Genomic DNA, 19,668 nt, shown 5'->3' on the forward strand with positions numbered 1-19,668 from the left:
TTTGTGCACCGGGCCGCATAGCTAAGTTCTATAATGTCTGGTCCACTGGGGAGTAAACCACATTTTTTTTTCCATTTTAAAAATTCCTGTACCCATGGTCCTTGGCATAGAAGTGAAGAGTCAGGCTTTGGGGTATTATAATGAATAAAGATCAAATTACATCCCCATTGACTTGCAAAGTATTATTTAAAAATTCTTGGTTTGTAAAATGTGATCATGATTCTAATTTCACCAATACATTCCAAGTTCTCTAGGAGGTATTTATAGGCTGCATTGTCTGTCATTTTTGAAAGGTAGTGGTGATGGTTTATACCAGAAGTGAGGAACATCTGGCCTACAGGCCATATAAGGCCCCAGAAATCATTTGGTCTGGCCCTGCCAAACATTAGGGGCAAGTTAAATAAATGTTTGACCAAATATAGCAGGCTAATTTTTAAGTTAGTAATTTTGTTTGGCCCACAAATGGTGTTATAACTACCCAAATGGCCCTTGGCAGAAAAAAAAGCTCCCCACCCCTTATTTATACCATGTATTATGATGTGGCCTCTGTGCCCTGTTTCACTGTGTATTCTTAACTTGGTTGTATTTTATCTGAGCTCAAGACCGATAAATCTAACTATGTGCTTCACATCCAATTTTGGATTGTTCCGGAGCACATCAAATATAGTATGTCCACGGCTGAACCCCTGATCTCTTGCTAACTTATTCCTGCTAACTAAGCCTCTTCTTTCGTACCTCACTCAGCAACTAATACATCATTCATTGCTTAAGCCTAAACATACAGATGGCATTTTTACTTCCCTCCTTTACTACAATACCATCCTTTTTGTCTCTTACTTATTCTACCCCTAAAATCCATTATACACTGAAGCCAGCACAATTTTTTTGTTTTGTTTTGTTTGTAATCCTCACCTGAGGATATGTTTGCATTGATGAGAGAGAGAGAGAGAGAAGAGAAGAGAGAGAGGAGAGAGAGGAGAGAGAGAGAGGAGAGAGGAGAGAGAGGGAGAGAGAGAGAGAGAGAGGAGAGAAAGAGATGAGAGAGAGAGGGAGAGAGAACATAGATTGATTGCCTCCCATACTTGCTCTGACTAGGACAGAACCTACAACCTGGGCATGTGCCCTGACTGGAATCAAACACCTGATCCCTCATATGATGGGATGATGCTCTAACCAACTGAGCCACACCGCCATGGCCGGAATTATTCTTAAAAAATACAAATCAAATCATGACACCCCCTTCCTTGAAATTTTCAAACTTTTTTTCCCCAGCTTAAGGATAAAGAAAAATATTCTGTAACTGAATTTAAAGATCATTTATGGCTCCTCTGTACCCTTCTATCATATAATCCCCTCCCTTATGATCTGAATTATAGTCACACTGTTCACATTTTATATAAAAATCATGTAGTTTGAATCATTGTGTGGTTACTTTTAAACATTTTAAAAATATATATTTTTTTTATTGATTTCAGAGGAAAGGGGGAGAGAGATAGAAATATCAATGAAGAGAGAGAATCATTGACCAGCTCCCTCCTCCACACCCCCTACAGGGGACTGAGCCCACAACCCAGGCATGTGCCCTGACTGGAAATTGAACTGTGACCTCTTGGTTCATAGGTCAATGTTCAACCACTGAGATACTCCATCCAGACTTTATATTATTTTCTCTTCTTTTTACATTTAATTTCATTCTCTTCCTTTGAATTGGTTTCCTCCTTCCTCCTTTCTACCTTCTTTCCATTTTATTTTTCTTTGAGAGCATAGCTGGAGAAATTTCTCCACTGGAATTTCTTTCCCTGACCCCTATCAGGCTTCAGGCTTAATCTGGCTGAATAAGGTAAATCTTTCCTTTCCTTTTCCTTTCCTTTCCTTTCCTTTCCTTTCCTTTTCTTTCCTTTCCTTTCCTTTCCTTTCCTTTCCTTTCCTTTCCTTTCCTTTCCTTTCCTTTCCTTTCCTTTCCTTTCCTTTCCTTTCCTTTCCTTTCCTTTCTTTTCAATTTATCTGCATTCTTACTTTAGTCAGATCATAAGTATTTTTAAAATGTAAATTTTTATTGATTTCAGAGAAGAAGGGAGAGAGAGAGGGAGAGATAGAAACATCAATGATGAGAGAGAATCATTGATTGGATGCCTCCTATATGCCCTTCACTGGGGATGAACCTGCAACCCAGGCATGTGCCCTGACAGAGAATCAAACTGTGACCTCCTGGTTCATAGGTTGATAGTCAACCACTTAGCCAAGCCAGCTGGCAGATCATCAGTTTAAACAATTACGTTCTAGGTATCAGATATTTTTCTTTATTAGATTTCCTCCATTATCATTTATGCTCCCAAATCTATTTAGTAGTTGGTAAAGAAACAATGTTTATTATTTTTCATTATTCCTAATGGGCATTCATTTTAAGGAAGAAGTGGAAAAAAAGAGTGTTTTAACTGTATTTACCCAAGTAACAGAAAAAAGGCAAATTAAAATTATCTCTAGAGACAAAGAAAAGCTCCATAAAGAGTCTATTTGATTAAATTTTTGCTTTCTAGGACTTAATTTTCTTATCTACAAAATGAAATAACTGGATGAATTAAACACTGAGATACACCTCACCATATCAGATTAAAACGTTTATTCATGAATGACACTAGGAGTATATTTGTAGAACTTACTGCCAAAGGAGACGAGGCCAGGAGATGAGTATAGGGTAAGAGTCAAGATACAAAAGACCTAGAAGGCCAGGTGAAGGGAATTGAGAATGAATATTCCCACATATTCTCACAAACCAATGAAAGTCTGAGTATCCTGGACTAATCTGCTCAAAGGAGCTGGGAGATGCCTAGAGAGAGGGCTGAGAGTCTAAAGTCAGACTCCCAAGCCAGTGCCAGAACTGGCAAGGACAGGCATAACTGTCATCATTGAGTCCTCACTCTGAAGAACCACACCCTGGCCTGGGCCAATCTGCTCACATGAGCTGGGAAGGCAGGGGCCAGGGCAGGACATAAAAGAAGAGCAGGGTTAGCTGGTGCTTACACTTGCTTCTGACACAACCGTGTTCACTAGCAACTACACAAACAGCCACCATGGTGCATCTGACTGCTGATGAGAAGGCCGCTGTCTCTGGCCTGTGGGGCAAGGTGAATGTGGATGAAGTTGGTGGTGAGGCCCTGGGCAGGTAGGTATCCAGGCATAAGGAGAGAGTGGAAGCTGGGTGTGTGAGTTTCTGACAGGCACTGACTCCCTCTGTCTTCTGTGCTGCATTCACCCCTCAGGCTGCTGGTGGTCTACCCCCTGGACTCAGAGGTTCTTCACTTCCTTTGGGGACCTGTCCAATGCCGCTGCTGTGATGGGCAATAGTAAGGTGAAGGCCCATGGCAAGAAAGTGCTGAACTCCTTCAGCGAGGGTCTGAAGAATCTCGACAACCTAAGGGCACCTTTGCTAGCCTGAGTGAAACTGCATTGTGACAAGCTGCACGTGGGATCCTGAGAACTTCAAGGTGAGTCTAGGAGATGTTCTACTTTTTGCTTTTCACTTTCTAGGCTTTCTCTTTGGTTCTTCACCTACCCATTCTTCCAGGTTCCTTTTAACCTTACCATATTTCATTATTTAATGCTTTTCAAAATGTATATAGTTTTACATTTTTTTCTTTCAATATAATACTGTTTTCTGTCTCACAAATTTTTTTTTAACAAGCTGCTTCTCTAATGTCTTATTTTTTCACCTCTTTCTTTTTTCCCACCCCAATTTCCTTCTCCCTAGCCAGTACTCAAATTATATATATTAACTTTCACCTGCTGCCTCTACATTTAGAAAATTCCTCCATAAGGGGGATGAAAAGACTCATCTCTCACTGAAACCGGTTTGGCTCAGTGGATAGAGCGTCGGCCTGCGGACTGAAAGGTCCCGGGTTCGATTCTGGTCAAGGGCATGTACCTGGGTTGCGGGCACATCCCCAGTAGGAGATGTGCAGGAGGCAGCTGGTCAATGTTTCTCTCTCATCGATGTTTCTAACTCTCTCTCTCCCTTCCTCTCTGTAAAAAATCAATAAAATATATTTAAAAAAAAAAAAAGACTCATCTCTCCTCAAAGTGGAGAGATGACTTTTACTGTTATTCTAGAGGCTATAAATAATTTTAAAATTGAAAAATAGTCTGAACTTTACAGCATCCATACTCAATGGAAAGGAAAGAAAGTCAATATTTTAGGATGAAAAGACCAGAAGTAGGAAGTAGGGCAGCATAGTTGCTGCAGACAGTACATCATCTCACTAGTTAATCAGTTATTAAGGTATATAATATTATCATAAATATATATGCATTTATTTATATATAGACATGCAAATATTTACTCATTTATGTTGGTGAAGATAGCCTGAGGATCAACTTGGGCTTAAGTGTAGGCAGGAAAGAATTATTGTAGGCCCACTTTCCCCAAAGCCAAGCTACTAATCATTGTATATGTCTTCCCCACAGCTCCTGGGCAACGTGCTGGTGGTTGTGCTGGCTCGCCACTTTGGCAAGGAATTCACCCCCCAGGTGCAGGGTGCCTTCCAGAAGGTGGCACTGGGTGTGGCCACTGCCCTGGCTCACAAGTACCACTGAGTCCTGGCCTGTATCCTGGTGACCTTTGGAAAACTCTCTTTCTCCAGATTCTGACTTCTTAACTTGGGGAAGTAATGCCCATTCTCAAGGGTCTGGCTTCTGCCTAATAAAGAACTTTCAGCTCAACTTCTTGATTCATTTCACTTATTTTATTATTATTATTTTCTCCTCTGGGTGTATAGGGACATCCATGAGGATCTATGTATAGGGAGCTCTTGTGTCTTATACAAGGAGGTCAAGGGAAGTGAGAAAAGGAAAGGGACCACACACAATCATTAAAAGCTGACACTTCTACCTCCAAAGCATAGGTCTTTCCAAAGAGGTCTGAAATATGGAGAAGATTCCAGCATTACAGGGGCTCTAGGGGGGACCTCAAACCTAAGACATGGCCTTCAGGCTAATGCTCTGATCCATTTCCTACAAATACTCAAAATATGATGTGCTCAATTAGAGACATAATGCTTGCTCAAGACACTTAAGTTTTCTTTTTTTCTACGTTCCTTGCCTGCACATTGTAGCCCCTAACACTAGACTCCATCAGGTGTTCTTGTTCTAAGAAATAACCTACTTCTTTCACTTGTCTCAGAACACTTCCAAAACTAGTCCCCACACCTCCTTCAGACACAGTTTAATGCTTGGATATCACTTGTGACCATTTTTGACACTGGCTTCAATGAACTTTATAAAATTGCCTAAGGGAATCTTTTCAACCCCCTCCACATTTTTCACATTTCTTATCCATCACACTAATTCTCTATGCTGCATAAATATTTCTGCCTATTTAGTACTATCCCACATGAGTACTGTGCTTAAAGTTCCTCTATAGGCAGTGAAGAAATATTTATTAAATGAAATAAATCAATGAGTAGGTAATTATTCCTTGTGTTAGAACTCCTGGGACCAATAGAACAATAGACGAATGCGCAGAGTTCCTTGGGTGTTAATGATACAATATATAATGCGGAAGCACTTGGGAAAGTAAAGCACTGATCAGACATTTGTTTTCTAATCATAGCTAGTAAGATATCTCTGAAGGATTTCTAGAATCTTCTAAATTGTACACATTTCCTTAATTCTATATAATTTCTTGTTAATTAATTTTAGACTTGACTACCTGAAATAGACCCTGTTGCTTCCTTTTGTATGAAAGTGTTTTCATAATTACTCTGGGTATATTATCAGGATATAGACAACACATTACAGTTTATGGTTTTACCAATATATTTTGAATTGCCTGAGGGCAAAAGTTTTTATATTTTTTTATTTTTCTTCTCAGGTCATTGTACATAGTAGACACTTAGAACTGTTTATATCTTCATGGGATATTTAACAACCATGGACTCAGAGACACCCAGAAGGCTCTAGGGAGATTTCCACATTCTTCATCACAGAAAAGTTCTTCTAAGAATCAGATATGCCGAGAGAAAGAGACTTTCAGAGAAATTGAAAAAGAGTAAGAGAAATTGTGGGTGTCATAGTCTCGAAAGGAGTAAAGAAAGTATCCTTTTTTCTTCCAAATGATTATGAAAAGAACAAAAATACAAAAAGGCTTACTATACTCTCTTTGTTCCTTCACCTCTGGAACTAACCAATGAATCAAGACAAGAGATTGGACCTAAAAGTTCCAATACTGAAATTAAAAATGTGTCTTAAAAATGAGTTAAACTGCCATATTCCTAAACTATTCTGTGTTTTTGTTCTTTGTTTCTATGAATTGTGCTCTTTCCGGAGTACCAGTATTTTCACTTCATTTCATTTTTGAGAGGATACCAAACAGAAGTCACCAAGAGATTGTGCATGTGGGAGAAAAAAGCAAAAAATAACTGTGCTTGTCTGAGGAAAATAGAGATTAGATTGTCGGGATGGTCTTCTTGGGGAATTTAGAATTGAACACTAGAGCATGCACAAAATGTTCCAGTTGAGTGTAATTTTTTAAACAAATGAGAAAAACACCCATGCACCTCTGGATGAGTGTCATGATTCTCTTGAAGGAAGTTAATACTTACCCTCTTAGTCATACTCAGACTAGGCCCATTCTGGTACAAAACATTAGGAATTAGGTTAATTTGACAGAATGGAGTAAAGGAAAAAAGCTTCTGTTTTGGAGGTGTGTGTGTGTGTTTGTGTGTGTGTGTGTGTGTGTGTGTGTGTGTGTGTGTGTGTGTGTGTGTGTGGTTAGTGCTCAGTGAGTATGGAGTCGAAGTAAAGCAGACATCCTGAGGTAACTCTTCCCAGGATAGACTGAAGCTCACAACAGTGACAATGGGGCTAAGAAGCTTCCCAGAACCTTTCAATGCTGATCTGTATTTGAGCCCGAGGCTTTGAACATAGCCACATTTATTATTATTTATACATTCTAATTTTGTCTGGTATGTCCCTTAGCTTTTGATGTCTTATTATAACTTGCAGCCTTGTCCTTGAAGGGATTTGGGTAATAAAAGGAAAAGTCTGTTTCACTCTTCAGTCATATGAAGTAGAAACAGTGAGAGAAAGCAGCAACTTCTGTCCTGAAACCAGGAAGACAGTGGCTGCAGCCACTGCCGGTACAAGAGTGACCCTTAGATCATTTATGGCCAAAGAAGATTTAAGAAAGAAGTCTTCTGTTACATATTTGTTGCCAGTGATCACAAAGGAGAGAGAAAGGTGATTGACCTTAGGGCACCTGAATCAGGAGAAGAATCTAAGGTAGGAGACACATGGACATAGGAAGTAGTGATGATTAAAATTTGGGAAAATAATTATCAGGCCCTTGGGGAACCCAAAGGTCCTGTACCCAGCTCAGAACTACTTGCTAATTTAGGCCTTTTCATTGTATCTTTTAATAACAAGTAGAAGAAATTTACACTTTCTTTCCTAGCCTGAGAAGTTAACAGAATTTATTACATAAGAAAAAGGAGCTCCAGGGGTTATATGGGTGGGGCAGGGCATGGGTATTAGAAAAGCTGTAGAGATAAAAGAGTAAATTTTAGTAAAAGAAGGTTTAAACAAATAAAACATATAGAGAAAATGGGAACATGGGTGATAAATTTGCATCAGAGAAATGATAATACACACGGAATGCTTAGTGGCCTAAGGAAAACATAACAGGCACTAAGGCAGGAATGCCTTTCCACTTTCCCACCCCTTCTTTTAAGTGACAGAACACTTCTCTATTCGTTCAGATACTGGTATTTTCTTTCCCAGATCAGCCCAGGAAGAAAAAATCTACGTGTCCCTGGTTAGTATTTTAACACATTGTTCCCTTCAGTGTTACTGACAATTTGGGGTTGTAATTGATTTTTTACTTATCCGTATGTCTTACAACATTGAGAGATCTCTAAGTTTCTATCTGTGGATCCCCAAATCTAATAGGGCAACTATTTCACAGAACATTCCTGATTTGTATTTATCCTACTTTTTAATCATCATTTTTATTTGGTTATATGAGTTTTTTTAAATGAACGAAGTAGATATTTTCTTACCAGGAGGATATGATCCAAACCAAGTAAAGAAAAATATACTTAGAACTAGGGCAAAGGTATCATCCATGCTGTCCTTATAAATATGTTTACTCTGAAGACAGGAGTGAACCATCCATATACCCTTAAGTTGAATTTTCTGGACCTCAGATTCTTCATTTGTCAAATAAGAAAACTGAGGAGGCGAACTCTAAGACATTACCAGGCTGTGATTCTAAGAATCACATAAGCAAATTTTTTAAGGAGGGTGATTTTAAGTAGCAATTTGTACTCCTGGATGGGACCTTGAGATGCCTACAGAAGGCTGAGGGTCTAAAGTCAGACTCCCAAGCCAGTGCCAGAACTGGCAAGGACAGGCATAACTGTCATCATTGAGTCCTCACTCTGAAGAACCACACCCTGGCCTGGGCCAATCTGCTCACAGGAGCTGGGAGGGCAGGGGCCAGGGCAGGACATAAAAGAAGAGCAGGGTTAGCTGGTGCTTACACTTGCTTCTGACACAACCGTGTTCACTAGCAACTACACAAACAGCCACCATGGTGCATCTGACTGCTGATGAGAAGGCCGCTGTCTCTGGCCTGTGGGGCAAGGTGAATGTGGATGAAGTTGGTGGTGAGGCCCTGGGCAGGTAGGTATCCAGGCATAAGGAGAGAGTGGAAGCTGGGTGTGTGAGTTTCTGACAGGCACTGACTCCCTCTGTCTTCTGTGCTGCATTCACCCCTCAGGCTGCTGGTGGTCTACCCCTGGACTCAGAGGTTCTTCACCTCCTTTGGGGACCTGTCCAATGCCGCTGCTGTGATGGGCAATAGTAAGGTGAAGGCCCATGGCAAGAAAGTGCTGAACTCCTTCAGCGAGGGTCTGAAGAATCTCGACAACCTTAAGGGCACCTTTGCTAGCCTGAGTGAACTGCATTGTGACAAGCTGCACGTGGATCCTGAGAACTTCAAGGTGAGTCTAGGAGATGTTCTACTTTTTGCTTTTCACTTTCTAGGCTATCTCTTTGGTTCTTCACCTACCCATTCTTCCAGGTTCCTTTTAACCTTACCATATTTCATTATTTAATGCCTTTCAAAATGTATATAGTTTTATATACGTCACTAAGGACTACACAGAACCATTTAATTTCTTGTGCCTTCTTTGCTCACAACCATTGTTTTCTCTTATTTATTCTCGCTCTTTTTTTCTTTTCTTTTCATTTTCTGCAATGTCTTCTCTTCATTTTTGAAGTAAACTGTTTATTTTGAGTGTTAAATTTTTACAAAAGTCTTTTTCAGTCCACTTAAAATAACCTATACTCTCTCTCCTTTATGTCTTCTTTTCAAATGTGTTACTACTTCTTTGAATGGTTCTAAAGAATAATAGTGTCCTGGCCAGTTTGGCTCAGTGATAGATCATTGGCCTGCAGACTGAAGGGTCCTGGGTTTGATTCTGGTCAAGGGCACATGCCTGGGTTGTGGGCTTGACCCCCTGTGGGAGGCGTGCAGGAGGCAGCCAATGGATGGTTCTCTATCATCATTGGTCTCTCTCTCTCTCTCTCTCTCTCTCTCTCTCTCTCTCTCTCTTTCTCTCTTCCTCTCTGAAATCAATAAAAATATATTTAAAAAGAATAAAAGTGATAACTTAAGTTCTGGGGTAAGACAGAAAGGAAAGAATGTTATCAAGTAAAAATTCAGCCTGATGTGGATGGATTTGCATCAATAGTATCATCAGAGATCCTACTATCTTTCTGCTTATATTTGAAAAACACAGCTTGGAAAGAGGCTGGAATATTCTAAGTCCAATCTGGTCCGTCTGCTAACCATGACCATGCCTCTTGTGTCTTCCTCACAGCTCCTGGGCAACGTGCTGGTGGTTGTGCTGGCTCGCCACTTTGGCAAGGAATTCACCCCCCAGGTGCAGGGTGCCTTCCAGAAGGTGGCACTGGGTGTGGCCACTGCCCTGGCTCACAAATACCACTGAGCTCCTTTTCCTGTTTTCCGGAAAAGGTGCCTTTCGCCCCAGAGCCCAACAGCTGCACATGGGAATTCTATGAAGGGCTTTGAGCATCTGGCTTCTGCCTAATAAAAAGCATTTATTCTCATTGAACTGGTGTTTTTTAATTATGTCTGCCTCTCTCACTCAGCTGGGCACATGGGAGGGCAAGGCATTTAAAACATAAAGAAATGAAGGGCTAGGTCAGAGGTCAGGAAAGTATGTCTATATCTTGGATTCCATGAAAAGAGAGGTTGTAAACAGTTAATATGTGTCCTCAGAGGAAAGGCAGGGGAGGATGGATGGGAAGAGATCAACCAGTGAACTTGTATGCATGTATGCATAACCCACGGACAAAGACAATGGGGTGGTGAAGGTCTCGGGGGTGATGGGGGATGGAAGTGGGCTGGAAGAAGTTAATGGGGGGGAAAAGGAGGACCTATGTGATACTTTCAATAATAAAGATTAAAAAATAATAAAATAGTTAATATGTGGGAAGCAGACCCTGCTGGTTTTTTTTTTCTTCTTTTTGATTCAGAAAAGCATTCAAGTTGAAGATTAATTTGGGGGTTAGAATTTTGCTGTTTTATTTATATTATTTTTTAGCCTTGCTTATAAATGTCTTCAGTTGCCCAGAATGTCACAGCCCAAATCCACTAAATTCTTCTGCCTAGAGATACTCCTGTTCCTCTAATTTTTTTTTACATGTTTTGCTGTTCCCATTGCTCTTCCTCCCCCTCACTGTTATGCTAGTTCCCTCATCACCTTATACAGATCTGCTTGCGGGACAGGAAGCTGGGGAAGAGCATTTCACTGCCTCTGCCCTGGAGCCTTTCACAGTCTGTATTTGGAAGAGGGGCCTGCTAATATTGTGAAAAAGATAGGACTGAGGGACTTTTTGTGGCTTGATATTCCCTAAATCCTGTCACAGGCTTATACCAAAGGAATCCCAGTCTCTTCAGGATGCTTTTGCATTCATATTCAAGAATTGACTGGAGGTCTCTTCTCTTCCTTATCTTACCGCTGATGGCTGCTCTACCCGTGTAGTCATTAGCATAGTGTTATCATCAGCAGCACACCCTATGTTATTTCCTCATTCAATAGCCCCTTAGATGGGTGCTGGCTGCTTGAAATAAAGTAAGAATTTGAAATAGTTCATGTCTCCTCTGTACCCCAAATAGTAATCTAATTTGGAAAGTATTGAAAGTAAGGCATCTAACAAGTGACTATAAATCAGTGTGTACAGGGTTTAATGAGATCAGAGGTTGAAATGAGTGATAAGGATGAGTAGATGCTGGTCAGAAATAGAAGGAGAAAAAAAATGGAAAGGGTGAATGGTATGTACCAAACCATTGACAAATACAGTAGTAATGTAATAGGACAATCAATGGGTCCCTGTTGCCTGTCACTACTTGAGCCAATTAAGCAGAGATAGGGTTGAATCATATATGCATATTTATTCCAATATTGCCAGCAGTATGGGAAAATAGCAGGTCATCCATAAAAATCTACTCTGTACCCCATCATAAGCTAGCTGCTTATATAGTGTAAGAGGAGGGCAAAGATTACATGAGGAACTATCCAAAGGGTATGCCAAATGGGCAGTTAACAGGTAAGCAGAGGGCTGGGGCTCTTCAAAGGGCTTAGTGATATGCAAAAAGGGCAAAGGTCTTCAAAGGGCTGGCAATTCTGGTTTCTGCAGCAAAGTTGTTAATCTTTCCATGATAATAGATGAGGAGTATGGGCTGAATTTCCAGGTGAGCTCCCAGGTCCAGAGTGAAGCTGCCCACCAAGTTAGAATGTGCCTTCTTTAATCAGAATAAAACAATAACAGTTCAAAGAGCATGTTTAGTATTTCTTACAATTCTAGCTGGTTCCCCAACATTCCATTTCTGCCCCTATCAGCAACATGTTTGGTATTCTGATAATTTCAAGTAAGAAGGAAAGACAATTGAAGAAAAACTGCCCCCTGGTAGATATGATAAGGAAGGACAGGGCAGGATAAAATAAAATATGAATATAAACTTTGGTGAACACTGTAGAGGACACATTTAAAATTAGAAATTTATAAACAAAAGAATGCAATCTAACTGTTATGCCCAGAATTCAAGCTCCCCAAGAAACCACGCCAGGGAGCCAGTCCGATGCAAAAGCAGAAGGTCCTTTATTGAGTTAGCTAACCCTACCTGGGCCTCCAGTCGACGCAGCGACGGGAAACCGAGTGCCACCCTTGAGAAAATCAGGGCTTTAATAGTGAGGGGAGGGGAGCTGACTGTGGGCCCTGCCGATTGGCCAGGCACAAGTCGGGTCTTGTTACACAGGATGTGGTCATCTCTATGGCGCGCACATCCCTTGCTTGTCATTGGTTAGTTCAAAGAAATCCCGGGCGTGGCCAGCAGGGGCCTGGGCTTCAGGGAAGAAGGCATTCTTCTGAGCACATGGCCTCTGCCCCAACATGGAGGATCCAGGGTAAGATGGGGGGCATAGCCCTCACCCTTTCACTAGCCACTCTGCATATGAGATGCTTATACAGTGAATTGACAAGTGAGATAAAATGGTATAGCAGTTTAGAACATAAGCTTTGAAGTCAAGCAGCCTGGATTAAATACATTACCACTTCACATATGCTGCCTGAACCTTTTTTTTCTTTCCTATAAAATATCCAAAATGATCTATGTCTTTTTATGGTGTGACTATAAGGATTAAATGAGATAAAGCATACAAAAAAGTTTATTGTGAGGAGGAAACTGGTCTTGTAAGGCCTGCAGGAACAATGAACTTCCCTGGGGGAGGGGGGAGCCATTATCACTGGTGCCAGGACAGATCATCAACACCGGGGGTCTTCCTGCAGGGCCATGAAGGGGGTGGGGGGAGCATATCTGCAGAACAAAGGTCCAGAAGGTTATAAAAAGTGAAGCCTTCCACGTGCTACTTCACTCTGATCTGGAAATTATTTCCAGGAGTCCACCAGTGTAATTAAAACAGTGTCTTTCCACTTCTTCAAAGCATCGCTTGGTTTTTCTGGGGTATTCTGCAACAATTGCAACATCTGACACTTAACAGTGCCTGATACATGTCTTAGGAAATGTAATCTAATAATGTTTTATTAACATTATTATGGACAATAAGAGTAGAAGTGGTGTCATTAATTAATATTCATTATGATGCCTAAAAGAGCTGTCTCATGAAAGAGAAAAACCAGAGCAAGAAATATTATTGCTTACCTAGCACCATTCATATCCCCCAATCTCTTATATTCAGGAATCTGTGTGATTTTTTCATTATTGAACAGCCCAGTGTATCAGCTTCAATGAGGAGGCCAAAAACCACATTGAAATTTGAAAAGAGACATTTAATGATAAGGAATTATTAACTATAACCAGAGATTGGAGAAATTAAAGATTAGTCAATAAGGAGTAAAGAGGACCCTAAAAATATAAGAGAAGACATAGGGAGCAGTCACTGCTCCTAGTTCTTATATAGAGCAATCAATTAAGAAATAATCTGGGGGAGGTTTTTCTCCTGGGACTGATAAACAAAGCTCTTGAGAGAGAGCATGCCTGAGGATCAACAGGTTAAACAATTTTTGAGGCTGCAAAGTTGCCTAAAGGAAGATGCATAAGTAGCCACCCATTGGGAGGTGCCCTGCCAGAAGCATTTATTGAGAATCTGCTCCCTGGGGTGTCAGTGGAAGCCACCCATGTAAATTAACTGAACCCCAGATCTTTCTATAAAACTGAGGGTTGAAGAAGTGAGTCATGGGAAAATTCCAGAAGAATAACACTTTATTGCAAAGCCATCCATGGGGTATAAAAAGGGGAGCCACTCACAGGAGGTGCTAGCCTGAAATGTTCTGCTGCAAAGCCATGTGTACAGCTAGAGGCTGGCACCAAAGAGGCTGAATGCCTTGCCATATTCTGGTGCTGCAGAGACAGAGATTTTTGCAGGATCCTGACTAAAGGATCACAATAGAACTAGGAAGAGAATCCCCTAGGGCCTCACCAGCACAATTTATCATTGTGTCAACTGGAATTTTTAAGAGTCTATCTCCATTATCATAGAAGAGCCCATTAAGTTTAGATTTGTAATTGAGAGGCAATCCATTGATAACTGACACCCTTGCATGCGGTAGGTGCTTGTCAGTAAAGTGCAAAGGATAAAAAAAATATTGGAACTAGCAAACAATAAAGCAATATATAGAAGCTTATGAAATCAACAACAGCAGTAGGGCAGACTTACCACTGTTTGGATTAATTGTTTTTCCTCTGTATACATTTGATAGACTTTATCCAACTTGTTCAGATGCTGGGCAAAGAAGAGAAATCTTGTTTGCATTCCCATATAGAAACAAAGATTATTTGGATTACTACCCCCTTTTTGGTTTTGTTTCAATAATGACCATGGTGATGATAATTCTGAATTTCAAGCACACAGTTGGGTTCATTATACTTTTCACTGCATAGCAAATTTTCAACATCACTCCAGAAAAGTTTTATTTTCTTTTATTTTCCCATTTTATCCTGCATCCTTACATTGCTATCCCTTTTTTCTGTACTTAAGAACTATTCGGCGGCCAAAGAATTTAACAGATCACACCTCAGTAAAAATGATGTACAGTTCCAGTCAAGATGGCAGTGTAGATAAATGCAGTATTGGGAACTTCCTACAACCACATCAAAATTACAACCAAACTACAGAACAGCCATCATTCTGAACCACCTGAAATCTAGCTGAACAGAAGTCCTATAACTAAGAATATGAGGAAGAAACTACACGAAGACTGGTAAGAGGGGCAGAGATACAAAATTGGCTGGTTCTACTCCCACATGTATTGGTTAAAAATTGGGGGGGGGGGGGGAGGTTCCCTTTAGGAGTGAGAAGCTTCAGCCGCACACCAGAACCCCCAGCCCAGGGTTCCAGTGTTGGAAAGAGAAGTCCTGATAACTTCTGGATGTAGACACCAATGGGGATTGTGGCTGAGTGAGAAGGAGGGCTTCTGGAGCCCCAGACATTCCTCTTAAAGGGTCAATGCACTAATTTATTGCGATCCACTCACTCCAGCACTGGGGCAGCAGCTTTAAAGGCACCAGGGACATATGGGGAGGAAATAAATTTTCTGGCATCAGGGTGGGGTATGGAGGGGAACCTTTTTTCCAGGTAGAAGTGCTGGCAGAAGCCACTGTTCCTTTGCTGAGTCCTCCCACCACAAAGTAGGGAGGCAGATGACATGGCTGAGTCTAAATCAGTGGTGGGCAAACTTTTTGACTCCAGGGCCACAATGGGTTCTTTAACTGGACCGGAGGGCCGGAACAAAAACATGGATGGAGTGTTTGTGTGAACTAATATAAATTCAAAGTAAACATCATTACATAAAAGGGTACGGTCTTTTTTTTTTTTTTAGTTTTATTCATTTCAAACGGCCGGATCCAGCCCACGGGCCGTAGTTTGCCCACGGCTGGCTAAATCAACATGGCTAACACTGTTCACCCTGCCCTGGTGATTCCTTGAAACCCCACCCAACTTGTGGGCCCAAAGGCCTGTCTTGGCTCATGCAGCCAACTTTCCTAAAAATCTCTCAAACAAGCAGAATCTGGCCTCTGTGTGCCCCATACCTCTCCCTAAGTGCCCCATTGCCTGCACTAGCAACTGCCAGCCTTGGTTCAGAGGTTGGCCTTTCCCAAATCCAGCACAAGTAGCAGCCATCTACAGATCACTTTGTAGCTCATGCAAGGTGGCCTCAAAAAGGGCACAGGCAGCTGCTGATCTTGGCCTGCACTTCCTGGGAGGCCCCAGAGCCAGCACACCTGGTGAATGGCTTCAGATAATGTGGAAGCACCACCCAATTACCTCCCTGAGCAACACACTCAAGGGGTGGACAGGGTGAGTACCTGAGCTCCACTGAATTGTATTCTGTTCCATGGGGTCAGCCCCTGCACAGCAGATCCTCCATGGTAGTAGACTATCACCCTGGTGGTAAATCCCTGCCATTGGCATGGCAAATACAATCAAGGCTCAACTACAATAAGAGGGTGCACAAAGCTCACATGTGAGGTGGACCTGAAGTGCCCAGCTCAGGTGACTGGGGAGGCTGCACCGCTGTGCCCTACAGGACCTCTACTACATAAAGCCATTTTACCAAGCCCAGGAGACTTAGCAGTTTTACCTAACACATAGAAACAAACACAGGAAGGCTGACAAACTGAGGAGACAAAATCCTAACACAAAAACAAAATGTCCCAAATGTTTAATTCCAGAAAAAGAACTAGACAAAATAGAGACAAGTATTCTACCAGATGGAGAGTTGAAAATACTGGTTATAAAGATGCTCAATGAATTTAGGGGAAGAGTAGATGAACTTAGGAAATACTCCAACAAATACATAGGAGACATAACAAAGGACCAGTCAGAAATGAAGAACACACTAACTGAAATGAAGAATACATTACAGGAACTCAACAGTAGAGTAGCTGAAACAGATAGTCAAATCATTGGAATATAAAGAAGCAAAAAACACCCAATCAGCACAACAAAAAAAGGGGGGGAAAATGATAATGGTGTAAGGAGTTTCTGGAACAACTTTAATCATACCAACCTTTGTATAATGGGGGTGCCAGAAGAAGAGAGAGAGCAAGAAATGGAAAACCTATTTGAACAAATAATGACAGAAAACTTCCCCTACCTGGGTTTTGGTACTTAATTTCTTAGAAAATCTTTACAAATTTCTTTATCTTGAAAATGAGATAACATTTCATTGGATTATATTTTACTGGCCTATTCTATAATTATATTTTATTGGCCTGAATTAGATTTTATTGACCTAGTCTACAATTCATTGGGAACAATTTTAAATATGTATAATACTTTATATATTTGCTAGTGGACCAGTGCACAAAGTTCATGCATGGGGAGGGGGTGTAGCTCAGCTGGCCTGCACCCTCTCTAACCTGGGACCCCTCGGCAGATGTGTTTGTCATTTTATTATATCTGTTTTTTATTTAAATTGTCTCACATTTTCTTAGATATAGGAAAATATTAAAATAAAACAGGTAAACTCCCTGTATTTATGTCATACTTTAATCAAATCACACAAATCCTAAGGAAAATGTATTAAATACACAGATGGCAACAGTTAAACATATGTACCATATAATATTTATCATGCTTCTAAATTATGGATAATAATGTTTCAATATTTTAATCATGATAATAATACATTTATAGATAACTTACACAATATAAATAGAAAAGTATAAATATATCGTAAAAATATATAAACAAAGAAATAATATATAATAAAGAGCTCATTCACAAAATTAATAATCATAACACTTCATGTAAACTGAAATTTCAAGTTTACTCTGGGTTTGTGGTGAATAAATTATCTCCAGTGTTACCATATCAGAACCTCTGAACACACATTCTTTGGATTAGCCTTACAGAAGGTTCTTAGTTCTTTAGCCATGCTAAGAGCTAAGACGCTTGTCCTCACTTATGCTTAACCAGGTCTAAAACAAACCTGCTTTATGCTTCTTTGAAGAAAGGGCGGGCGGGGGAGGGAGGAAGGAGAAGAGTCAATGGATTACTTCTGCCCCCTGCTGGTGGACAGATGGGACCATTAGAGAAATTATCTCTCAAAGAGTGGCAATATAATTAATTAATTGTTCAAAGCAATTCCTGTGTGGGTGTCATTAAATAATTATACTGAAGAATAAACAAAAACCTGGACTGTCTTAAAAAACAACAACAATGTTTTCTATTCAATATAATTATAAAGACACTGATTTTTAGACCCAACATTCTTGCTCTATGCCTTTAGGGTAAGCAAAGACTATTTGTCATTAACCTATCTAATTTGAAAAATAATAATATAGGATATTATTTTCAATGAGAGAAATAAAAGTACAGATGCCTGAACATTTGGGTCAGTTTGAATTGAAAAGAATAAGAAAAAAAGTCCCCTGAAAATATGATGTGTTTAATTTGATCACATGTGTGCTTTCTAAATGAACATTCCAGAATTCTAGACAAAGCACACAGAGGGAGTACCAGAATCCTATCACTTCCCCAGACTCAAATTCACTGGTGCTTATTCTGTTTAGTTATTTATTTTATGCCAGGCATTGTTCTGGTTGCTACAAATTAAAAAGAATTATTATGCACCATGACTTTGAGGTGGCATAACACAGCATGATGTTTGGGGAAATGTTGGTCTTTTTGTTCTCTTTTTTAGTGCAGGTGGAGCATATGGTGCATCTGACATATCTGAACACTTTCCTCTTGAAGTCTTCATTGATTGGTCTCATCAACACTATCCTCTTCTGACTCCCATCTACATCTTAAAATAGAACTTCAATAAAATTCCAACATCTATTGATCTTCTGTTGCTAAAAGGCTGATACTCTCTGTGGAGGCACCATAAAAATTTGTGGTTAGTTTGAAGAATCCTGAATGAGCGTATGTGCTTTTAATGTATGCCTACATCCTTTGATTCCTTTGTCCTCAATCCCAGGGATTTGTCTATATGACTGGGTCAGAATTGTAGGAATCTTATTTGAATTCTGAATGTTGTACCCAAGGTCAGCAAGGATTCCTAGGGCAGCATCTGTTTTATATGTCATCTAAACCTTATATTCAATGACACAAGACTGATTGCATGTGACAATAAGATGCATGTGGCATTTTTACAATGTATTTATATTTATCTTATTTTTTAAAAAATATATTCTTATTGATTTCAGAGAAGAAGGGAGAGGGAAAAAGAGGTAGAAACATCAATGATGAGGAAGAACCATTGATCGGCTGCCTCCTGCACGCCCCCTACTGGGGGTCGGGCCCACAACCTGGGCATGTGCCCTTGACCTGAATCGAACCTGGGACCTTTCAGTCTACAGGCCGATGCTCTTTCCACTGAGCCAAACCAACTAGGGCTTATCTTATTTTTGTACCTCTATAATTGTGCAATGTTTATAAATATAAATATGTGTTATCAAAATAATAAAATATATGGGAACATATAAGGGGCTTCCTGAAAAGTGATGGTTGAGATGCAGAGGGTTTAAATTTAAGACTGTTTTTTTTTTTTAGCTTACTATTATGAATTTATTATAAAAGATAAAACTCCAACCAACTAGAGGAGATGCGTAGGGTGAGGTAAGACTGTTTTACAAGAGGAAGCAAAGGTTGAGGAACTTCACCTCAACCCCTGTCTCCTCCTTGTGAAAAACCATCTTAGGCAGAGAACATCGGTAGAAAAGTCTCATAAAAGAAGGGAAATGGTAATTTTGAAAAATGAATCTTTAAAAGCTGACCAATTTTTCTTTAAAGGACAAAGAAATTTCATTTGATGGAGGAAATGTATTAAAATAGTGAGCTAAGTTATCTAATGTTGACAGGGACAAAAGGTACATTCCGAAGAAGATTAACCTGAGGAGCTGCCTGGTGAGCTATAATAATAAAGATGAGGAATAGGTCACAAAAGCAAGCCAGAATCTGATGCCACTTTAACACACTGAAATAACTAAATCGAACAGGAAAGCCAGTATGGACTTTTAAGCACCTATCTACTTTACAGCAGCCTTTAAATCTTTTGCGAAGACTTTCAGGGCCAGAACTTAAGGCAGGAAAATTATGTGAAGGAGAAGCCAATCAA

The 19,668-nt window shown here is 40.2% G+C and overlaps 1 protein-coding gene, 1 long non-coding RNA gene and 1 pseudogene across 2 annotated transcripts; all 3 read left to right on the forward strand.

Moving 5' to 3' along the window:
* Positions 1-3,001: 3,001 nt before the first annotated feature.
* On the forward strand, positions 3,002-4,716 carry LOC118663974 (annotated as a pseudogene).
* Positions 4,717-8,520: 3,804 nt separating this feature from the next.
* LOC118663970 (hemoglobin subunit beta) lies at positions 8,521-10,133 on the forward strand. Its single transcript, XM_036323878.1, has 3 exons — positions 8,521-8,676; positions 8,774-8,996; positions 9,879-10,133. The coding sequence occupies exons 1-3, from the start codon at positions 8,585-8,587 to the stop codon at positions 10,005-10,007; spliced, it is 444 nt and encodes a 147-aa protein (XP_036179771.1). The 5' UTR covers positions 8,521-8,584; the 3' UTR covers positions 10,008-10,133.
* Positions 10,134-12,459: 2,326 nt separating this feature from the next.
* LOC118663972 lies at positions 12,460-18,378 on the forward strand. The gene is made up of 3 exons (XR_004970247.1): positions 12,460-12,488; positions 14,580-14,802; positions 18,250-18,378. It is a non-coding gene; the product is annotated as an uncharacterized LOC118663972 (long non-coding RNA).
* The last annotated feature ends 1,290 nt before the right edge of the window (positions 18,379-19,668 follow it).

Source organism: Myotis myotis, unplaced genomic scaffold, assembly GCF_014108235.1.
Source record: "Myotis myotis isolate mMyoMyo1 unplaced genomic scaffold, mMyoMyo1.p scaffold_m19_p_91, whole genome shotgun sequence".
In the NCBI taxonomy this organism is placed as follows: domain Eukaryota; kingdom Metazoa; phylum Chordata; class Mammalia; order Chiroptera; family Vespertilionidae; genus Myotis; species Myotis myotis.